Source organism: Cotesia glomerata, linkage group LG4, assembly GCF_020080835.1.
Source record: "Cotesia glomerata isolate CgM1 linkage group LG4, MPM_Cglom_v2.3, whole genome shotgun sequence".
Lineage (NCBI taxonomy): Eukaryota > Metazoa > Arthropoda > Insecta > Hymenoptera > Braconidae > Cotesia > Cotesia glomerata.
Window position 1 is genome coordinate 616,250 of NC_058161.1, and position 10,434 is coordinate 626,683.

A 10,434-nucleotide genomic window follows, 5' to 3' on the forward strand; every position below is an offset into this window, starting at 1 on the left:
TAAGCCTCTCGAAATATGCTCGTTATGGCTAAACGTTATATTATATATATTATCCGACTCCGAAGGCCGGAAACGATAAATCCCAAAGTACTTTCATTTCTCAGGCAGGTGTTTTGTTTGGTATTTGTAAAAACAAACGTCAATTCCCATAGAAGCGACCAGAGCAAATCAGGAACTCTAACAGATAAGTCCCAGGGTGAAGCGCTGTGACGTGGGATGTAACGTTAGTATTTTTATGGGGACTATTAAAGTTGCGCAACAATTCGTGGAAATTATTAGCGTCCTCCGTCATCGATCCCACTCAATAGTAAATTGAGCTGGTTTTATATTAAGGGCCGTTTTATATAAAAGCTATCGATTTTAAAAAGTCTTCACAGTTTCTAAAAAACTCCTCGACATGGCTAAGGTGAGTTTTATTCAATTGCACTCATTAAAAATTTATTTTATTAAGTAAAAAAATTATTTTGAAAAATTTAAATCATGCAGAAAAATTTTAATAATTTTTTTAATTAAAAATAATTTTTTTGTCAGCAAATTTATTAATAATTGTACTAAAAATTAATAAAATTAATATAATTTATATTTTTTAGGTAATAATAATTATTTTGATGGCTGTTTTGTCACTTGCGCTTGGCGCAGCAATAAAAAAAGGAGAAATAGACTCCAAAAAGGATAAAAGAGGACTCATTGATCTGGGGTACGGATACGCTCACACTCCGGATTATATCTACTCGCAAAAAGAGTATGTTGCTCCATTACCGACTTCACACAGCTCAGTGACCATCCAAAAACATTACCAAGTTCCAGTAAGAATTTTATTGAAAAATCTTTAGCTAATCTATATTATTAAGAAAATAAGCAAAACTATTGACGTTTTTAAAGATATAAGCTCATCCCGATGTTACACTCATCAAGACCTTTCATTTGAGTACCCACATCAATTTTCCATATATTTTATATATTTATATATTTTACAAATATCATATATATAGAATACATAAAAAATGCCATGTGGGAATTTAAATGAAAGGTCTCGATGAGCGTAACATCAAAATGAGTTTATATCTTAAGAAATGTCAATAATTGAAAAATGACTTTGTATCTTGTGAACTATTGACATTTTTAATGATATAAGCTCATCCCGATGTTACACTCATCAAGAGCTTTCATTTAAGTACCCACATCAATTTTTCATATATTTATATATTTTATATATTTTATATATATGTATATATCAAAAATATATCAAAAATATATCAAAAATGCATGTAGGTACTCAAATGAAAGCTCTTGATGAGTGTAACATCGGAATGAGTTTATATTTTAAAAAATGTCAATAATTAAAAAATGACTTTGTATCTTGTGAACTATTGACATTTTTAATGATATAAGCTCATCCAGATGTTACACTCATCAAGACCTTTCATTTGAGTACCCACATCAATTTTTCATTTTTCATATATTTATAAATATTATATATATGTATATATGAAAAATATATCAAAAATGCATGTGGGTACTCAAATGAAAGCTCTTCAAAAGTTTAACATCAGGATGTGCTTATATCTTTAAAAACGTCATAATTTAAGAAAGTACAGTACAATTTAAAAAAAATCATTATTTAATAAAGCAAAATTTTATTTATCTATACTTCACAAGTCACGGCAGTCACATAGTGACTGCAAAGTTGCTAGTTCATATTAAAAATAGTATCAATAGTAATATAATTGTAATTTTCTAATTATTAACGCCCTTAGTTACAGGCGAAAGTTTTTGTCTACCATCCGCACAACCTTGGAGTAGTTAAATCCGTCCCAGTAGCTCCAACGTTTCACCAGATACCGCTAGCTGTTAAAGTACCTGATGCGACCTTTCATCAGCCGTACGGCCAACACTACTCTTATGGAATCGCACAGCCGATTATCATTGACTAATACTGCCAGTTAATCATCCGGGTTTGATTAAGTGGGTATTGAAATACTCCGAGCACTGTATGTTATATTATATAAGTAATAAAAAATTCAAGTTTCAATTATTTATCTTTCTTTATTTATTTATTTATGTCGCAATTTTTATGACTTAGTAATTTTTAAATATTTTTTTTAATTTAAATATTAATTTTGGCTCCAAAATTAGATACGGAAAAATTTAAAAGGATTTTTTTTATTGGAAATTTAATTTACTAAAAAAATGTCTTATAATTTTTCCGTACACATAATTAACAATTTAAAATCACAAAACTAAATCTAGTGATCTTGATCATCATGATCATGATGAACAAAATTGTGCTGGCTCTCTTCAGACTGCTGATTCTCATGAACCTGGTAGTGCTGATCTTGGAGGTGTTGTTGGTAATTTTCATAAGGAACTGGATACGGAACGGGTCGATCTATCTTTACGGGATGCGGCACGGGAACCGGATGAGGTATCGGCACGGGCTTGGAAATAAAGAAGGGCACCTGCTGTTTAAGTTCCACCGGTACATGCTTCGATACCTCGTAGGGTATGTGCTCGGGAACTTTAACAATCTGTGGAACGGGGACCGGTATCGGATGATTTACTGGCACCGGGACTGGAACATGATACGGGACCTGTAAGGATAGCAGTAAAAATTTTTAGTTTGTTGTTGATGAAATTTAGTGGTGATAATTAATAACTCACTTTTACTGGATACGGCACCGGGACCCGGACGGCGATCGTTTTGGTTATTTTGATAACCTTCGTTGGGACGTCTTTTATGTCAAATGACTGGGAAATTAAACGTGGGCGTGGAAATTGATAATCTTCGCTCCCGTACCACGTGTGACATGCTGAGACGCTGATCAGGCTTAATATCTTGAATATTTTTTAGTTTTATAAAAACAATAATTTTTTTTTTACTTTTTATTTAAATCAATATTCTGTCTTATAGATTAAAGATATCAAAAATTGATAGAGATCTTTTTTATTTTCTACAAAGAAGGCATTTTATCATTTTTTCATATTTTCAATATTTTTCTCAAAATAATATTAATAAAATTTTTTACATAATTTTATAAAAATCTAATAAATTTAGGTTGTATTCCAAAATGCTCTAGCTACATAATAAATAAATGACCTTGTATCTCGTGAACTATTGATATTTTTAAAGATATAAGCTGATCCCGATGTTGCACTCATCGAGACCTTTCATTTGAGTACCCACATGGCATTTTTTATATATTTTATATAAATGGTATTTATAAAATATATAAATATATAAAATATATAAAAAATTGATGTAGGCACCTAAATGAAAGATCTCGATGAGTGTAACATCAAAATGAGTTAATGTCTTAAAAAATGTTAATAATTAAGAAATGACCTTGTATTTCGTGAACTATTAACATTATTAATGATATAAGCTCATCCCGATGTTACACTCATCAAGACCTTTCATTTAAGTACCCACATCAATTTTTCATATATTTTATATATTTATATATATTACATATATGTATATATGAAAAATATATCAAAAATGCATGTGGGTACTCAAATGAAAGCTCTTGATGAGTGTAACATCAAAATGAGTTTATATCTTAAAAAATGTCAATAATTAAGAAATTACCTTGTATTTTGTAAACTATTGACATTTTTAATGATATAAGCTCATCCCGATGTTACACTTATCAAGACCTTTCATTCGAGTACCCACATCAATTTTTCATATATTTTATATATTTATATATATTACATATATGTATATATGAAAAATATATCAAAAATGCATGTGGGTACTCAAATAAAAGCTCTTGATGAGTATAACATCGGGATGAGCTTATATCTTCAAAATATATGTTATATATATGTATATATGAAAAATATATCAAAAATACATGTGGGTACTCAAGTGAAAGCTCTTGATGAGTGTAACATGGGGATGAGCTTATATCTTTAAAAACGTCAATATTTAAGAAAGTACAGCGCAATTTAACCATAGTCACTATTTAATAAAGCAAAATTTCATTTATTTATAGCTCACAAGTCACGGAAGTCACATAGTGCTAGGTTGCTAGTTATTATTATTAAATAAAATAAAATAAATACTTACAATAAATAAAATCATTGTGAATAATTAATAAATATAAAAACAAGATCAATGTCACTGCTCTGATTAAAATGATACTGAAATGACGAAAGAACTGTAGGCGGTTTATATACCGCAACTCTATTTCAGACGTTCACGATCAAAACACTTTCATCTTTCTTCTTACACTCACTATAGGCTATCACGGGTATTAGATTCATTTATCAAATAAAAAAAAAAATTCAAACTAACTAGTTCCGCGTTGGATATTTGATCACTTACATCCAACCTAATCATCCAGCGATTGTAATTCTTATAATAATAGATAGTAATATAATAATGTTATTATAAATCACCTGGATATTAAACTTCATTTTCTTCTTTCATAAAAACATTCTTCGCTAAATTGAAAAGTTTTAAATCATTTATCTTTAAAGAAGAAAATTTAAGAATCAACAGAATAAATTTTGAAAGTCGACCTTCAATTCAAGTGGGAGTATTGAAAGCGCTTTTAGTTTATGGTATTATAAAGAGGAGTCGAAAATTCTATTGGGTTTGCTAATTATACCTTTTATGGATTTATAGGAAATGAATTTTATTTTTTTTTTTTTAATAGAAGAATAAATTTGAGAATTTATAAATATAAATGAGATATTTTCGCGATCTAATTGATTCTATAATAATAAACTTCTTGAGTAATTCGTAATAAGGCTAAGCGAAATCAATTATGTATAAAACACTTAAAGTCTTCCGATCTATAACTTTGTAAATTACAAATTGTGAAATGCTGAGAGCTTTAAATAAATAATTAATCAATTTTATTGATTATAAAATTACCTTATTTTTAATAAAGTTTAATTTTTTCAATCTTATTAAAAAAAAAAATATAACTAATTACGAATTTCAAAGATAATGTCTCTAGTATTAGAACTTTTTAATTAAAAAATTCATTTTGTCATAAGTGAGGAGTAGAAACTTTCTAAAAAAATACCTAAATTATATTTACAGACTTAATTAATAATTTATCAAATACGATAATCTTAAAAAAATATATTTAAAATTTAAAAAGTTTTTTAAATTTATTCACTGGAACAAAATAATTATTTACATTATTATTTAATAGGGTCCACTCTATTTTTGGTCATATCTAGATGAAAAATTAACATTTTTTAATTTTTTTTTATTCTACTTGTTTTTACGGCGCATTTATGATAGAAAATATCGTGAAAGAAAAAAATAAAGCTTTTTTGCCTTCAAAAGTTGGAAAAAATGTTGGTTCTCATGTTTTTCGATAAAATTTCTATTTTATCTTTTTTTGATGTTTTTTATATGCTTTTTTTTTTGAAAAGTACATAAAAAAATGAATAATTAAAGAAAAATCACAATTTTCTAAAAAATTTATAAATTTTTCTGAAAATTTGTTAAAATTGTGATAATTAACCTTTTTTTTTTTTAATTGTTCATTTTTTTATGTATTTTTTTTTTTTTTTTTTTGACGTTAAAGTTAGCAGTCACTTGACAATTTTTTAATTTTTTTTAACAAAAAAATTATTTTTAAAAAATTGCATTTTTAATTTATTGAAATTTTTACAAGTCCATTTTTTTAATAATTTTTTTTTTGCCATAATTTATTAAAGAAAATTAAAAAAATTGTAAAATGACAGCTCAATTTAATGTCATGTTTTTTTTTTATAATATCAAAATTTTCAAAAAAAATTTCGTTCAAAAAAATAAAAATAAAAATTAAAGTGGACTCAACTTGTAAATAATTACTCAAAATAAAAAAAATAAATTATTAAACTTTACGGATATAGGGACAAAATTTTACGGAAGCCGAGATTATATATAATAGCCAATTGCTAAAATAAGATGACAAAAGATTGTAAGAGAACGGTGAAAGGTTTGTCAAACACCGGAACATCGAAGTGAAACTATTCTATTTTAATCCCCCGGTCAATCATCCGTATATGATATATGAGAACCGAATTATTGATTATTTCCTCGTTCTCGAATTTTTCGGACGTTTAGCGCCGATCAGTAAAATAACGAAATAAATAATAGCGCAAAAATGGAGCGCATCAAGGCCGATGAAAAATAATTCGGAAGAAGATTACAAATAATTAATTAATAAAAAAAAAAAAAGGAGCTCTTACCTTCACCGTTTAGCTCTGAAATAAAGATCCTGTCTTTTATTCTTAAAAAATAATTGCAGCATCCTCTTGTTCGGCGTTAAATAAAATAATCTGCAAATTGAATTAAAAATTAATTAGTGATACAGATGAGCAGTTACCTAATAAGTCCATTTATGGAACGCATACATCATACATTATACATAATATTGGTTAATTTATTTTTAAATATTTATAATAGACAGTATGTTTTTTATTGCTATTAAAAATGTATTCACGACGTTTTATATTTCTTCCCGAGGTCAATTCACGAGTAATTCAATAATCGAAAAAATTACCATCAATATGTACATATTTAGTTATTTTATCCTTGATCGTCACCGTGAGAGACAGCGTAATCCTTAATTTATTATTTCGTCTGTCTCTACTTATTATTAAAATATCAATACGTTACATTATAATAGCTCTGTATCCTGAGAAGAAATATAAACCAGTACTTGAGTGACTTAAATTAATGCACAGCACTCCTAACTTATCATAAAATAATTTTTTATTAACAACACCGTTCAATATTCAGTGTATAAATAATAATTAATTGTTAGCTATTTTGCTAAGATGGTTTAACCCGTGGCAAATAAATTAAGAAGTAAATATCCGGTTTCTTAGACGCGATTTAGCAATCTTCAAATTTAACATTTTTGACACTGTCTGACGTCTATTTGCAATTTCAATTAATCATCCGAGTCATTTATATTAGCTTGTTTATAATAATAATAATAATTCTAACGCTGAATAGTACACCGGACTATTGGGTAATTTTTTTTTAAGAGACTTTAATTTTTTTTTTAAGAGATGTAAGTGACGATGGGCATCAAAAGACATTTTATGTATTGAGAATTAGGAAACCGATAAATAATTCCGGAGTACATAAATTTTTAATATAAAATCGAAAGTGTTTAGATATTTTTTTTTTTTTTTTTAGATTCTATGTAAATAAACATATTTCACAAATGTGAAGACCTTTGTGATATACCCGGATTTTTAGATTAATTAACATAAAGAATACCTTAGAAAGTTCAATTGTGACATTGATTCTTTATTGAATTATTTATTCCAAGGTATCCGGTATACTGGTACTTTTACGCCCTTTCACCTTCGGCTTAGCTTTAGTACTAAATTTTTTTTTTCCGCTATTTCAGATTAAAATTGCCCTTAAATATGCAAAAAATAAGAGTCAGAAATTTCTGCTTAAAAAATTATAAATTTACGAAGAAGAAATAATTAATAAATATTAATTACCTGCTGACAGTTCGAAGAAATGACAAAAGCTCGACAAATTTGACGTGATTATGAATAACAGTTAATTAAAATTAAGCGTAGTTATCGAAATAAATTCTGGTGGTCAGAAATAAGAGAGGGGAGCTAAAAAGAATTAAAGAAGCTGTTTAATATCTAGTTCTACCAATGCCATCTCCAAAAATTACGAAATGTTATGGGAGGGACTCGAGCGATGTATAAAAACTCGAAATCTTCTTCCATCGACACTCAACTCTTCACGGAACTCCGTACAAGCAACATGAAGTTCCTTGTACTCTCGGTGGTGAGTGAGGATAGTAATTAAATTATAATTTAAAAAAATTAAATACTTACCAGTAATAAAGTGAAAAGTTTCAAGTGATATTATTTTATCGGGAGTGTAATTAATTAATTAATTAATTAATTTTATTTCTTCTTCTAGGCTTGCTTGGTAGCGTCGGTGGTAAGTTTGCCGTCAGCGAATCGCCCAAGAAGAGATATTCTTCCCGGAGACTCGCGCTACGGCACTGATTACCACCATCATCATCACCATGAACACCATGATAACACCAATGTTCAGGTAGACAAGACTGTTGGTAACTACGCTGGTACAGTCAACTCTCCTGCTCAGGGCTATGGTCCACCTGGATTTCAACCGGGAAACACAGTCGAGCCTGCTCCGACATTTGAACTTCCCACTATTCAGGTTAGTTTTTTTTTAAATAATAAATAAATAAATAAATAAATCAATAAATAAATAAATTAATAAATAAATAAATAAAATTAATAAAATCAAACAAAAAAAAATTTTTTAATATAATTATTAACTAAAATTTTCAGGTAAATAGTTTCAAACCCGAAATTCCCTCCACCAATTACGGAGTACCAGTTCCACCGCAGAACGATGTCTCATCTCACTATTTTTACTATTACAACAAATATCAAAACCAACAACAACACCAACAGCAATACCAACAGCAACAGCAACACCAACAGCACTATCAACAGCCCCATCACGACGTTGAACAACAGCAACAGGAAATCCGCTACACTCCAGCAAAAAGCTACGGTCCTCCTGCCGTGAGAGCAGCCCCAGAACCAGTCAAGACTCCAGTGACCTCTTACGGAACTCCCGTGCAGAACAAGCCCGTGGAGATCGACCAGAATCGCGCTCCTCAACCTCAAGATTACTCTGTTCAGATTTTCCGATCACAGCCGGTTAAGATCAACTACCAGCCTCAGCATGTCAAGACTCCCACTCAATCTCATCCAGTTCACAGCCACCCTCAGTCCGGTAACAATGGTTACCACTACCAACCAGCTCAACCAACGGCACAGCCAGCTCAAACCGCTCCAGTATCTACCCCGAACAACAACAACAACAACAACAACAATGGTTACCACTACCACCCACCACCAACTGCTCAACCAGCTCCTCAACCCACCAACCCCAACCAGGGTTACAACTATCCACAACCAGCTCTAGCTCCAGTACCAGTTGCAAGACCAGCTCTAACACCAGTTACAAGACCAGCTCACCCCACCAACACCAACAATGGTAACCACTACCACCCAGCACCATCAGCACCTTCTCAACCAGCTCTAGTACCAGTCGCTAAGCCAGGCAACACCTACTTGAACCCAATTGAGAAGAAACCTACAACTACTGTGCCAAGCTACCAACCACAACCACAGCCCCCTAAACCAACCAACAATGGTTACCACTACCACCCAGAACCAGCACCAGCTCAACCAGCTCAACCAACTCGACCCAACAATGCATACTTGACTCCAGTGGTTGAAGAGAAGAAAGCTCCGGTCCAGACCTACCACCCACAACCCACCAACCAATACTTGGCTCCAGGTAACTTCAATTTTTTAATTAACTAGAAAATCGAACGCGCTTCCGTCAAAATGTTTATTATCGACGATTTCATTAATCAATATTTTTACAAATTTTACTTATTAATATTTTACCGTTGCCATGGTAACCGTTGCCATAGTAACCGTTGCTATGGTAACCGTTGCCAAAGTGATCACCATAGCAACGACAAGCGACAACAATGAAAACGTCACATCAACTTTTTAATGAAGGATTTTGATACGTGAAAAAAATATTTTTCTAGACGCTCGATGATTATGATTATAAATTATTAAATTGGAATATTTTAACTTTCAGAGCCAAAAGCAGTCGCCTCATACGCGGTCCACGATGAAAAAAAAGAGGACATCAACAAGCTATCTCCTGAACCTTCTGGTTTATTCGCTTTGATTCCTTCTAAAATTCCGGAATTCGCGGGACCAATTCCTGACTTCCTGCAAGGATTTCCGGCATCAAATCCTACAGACTTCGCGCAAGGATTCCTGGGAGAAAATCCTTTCTCGCAAGGATTCTCAGATAGTTTTCAAAATCTGGGAGTCTCAGGTGCTTTTCCCCAGTTCTCATCGACCCCTGACTTTACCCAATTGAGTGACCCATCCCAAATCTTCCAAGACGCTATCAGCAACGTCAATGACGCTATTTCTGGATACGTGGACCAGCAGCCAGAAGCTGCCAGAGAAAAGGAGAGTGAGCCAACTCAACAGGTCGACGACAACGGAGGCTACGTATACTAAAATCTTGGATATTGTTTTTGATAAAACAAAACTTAAATAATCCAAATTAATAGACTTATGTTTACGATAATTGACGCTTAATTTAATTAAGCTTAAGCTAGTGTACGATACCGTGAAGAAAATGTTATTTTAACAATAATATATTGTATTAATTTTTTACGTAAATAAAATTATTATTATTATTATTATTATTATTATTATTATTGATAATTATGTAATTACAATAATAATAACGATAAAATGTAAATATTTGTCTTTGAATTGTTGATTTAGATTTAAATTTAGATATCGACAAATTAGTCCTATAAAAAAATAAACTCACACGGACAAAACGGTGACATTTAA

At 30.6% G+C, this 10,434-nt stretch overlaps 3 protein-coding genes across 3 annotated transcripts; 2 read left to right on the plus strand and 1 right to left on the minus strand.

Moving 5' to 3' along the window:
- Positions 1 to 370: 370 nt before the first annotated feature.
- LOC123263163 lies at positions 371 to 1,986 on the plus strand. The gene is made up of 3 exons (XM_044725710.1): positions 371 to 406; positions 591 to 806; positions 1,758 to 1,986. Exons 1-3 carry the CDS (start codon positions 398 to 400, stop codon positions 1,932 to 1,934), a joined length of 402 nt encoding a protein of 133 aa, XP_044581645.1. The 5' UTR covers positions 371 to 397; the 3' UTR covers positions 1,935 to 1,986.
- A 212-nt stretch (positions 1,987 to 2,198) lies between these two features.
- Positions 2,199 to 4,766, minus strand: LOC123263161 (zinc finger protein 512B-like). Its single transcript, XM_044725708.1, has 3 exons — positions 4,073 to 4,766; positions 2,662 to 2,835; positions 2,199 to 2,591 (listed from the first exon to the last, which is right to left on the minus strand). Exons 1-3 carry the CDS (start codon positions 4,085 to 4,087, stop codon positions 2,247 to 2,249), a joined length of 534 nt encoding a protein of 177 aa, XP_044581643.1. The 5' UTR covers positions 4,088 to 4,766; the 3' UTR covers positions 2,199 to 2,246.
- Positions 4,767 to 7,753: 2,987 nt separating this feature from the next.
- Positions 7,754 to 10,196, plus strand: LOC123262779 (serine protease filzig-like). The gene is made up of 4 exons (XM_044725193.1): positions 7,754 to 7,777; positions 7,916 to 8,179; positions 8,314 to 9,337; positions 9,653 to 10,196. The coding sequence occupies exons 1-4, from the start codon at positions 7,754 to 7,756 to the stop codon at positions 10,087 to 10,089; spliced, it is 1,749 nt and encodes a 582-aa protein (XP_044581128.1). The 3' UTR covers positions 10,090 to 10,196.
- Positions 10,197 to 10,434: the final 238 nt, after the last annotated feature.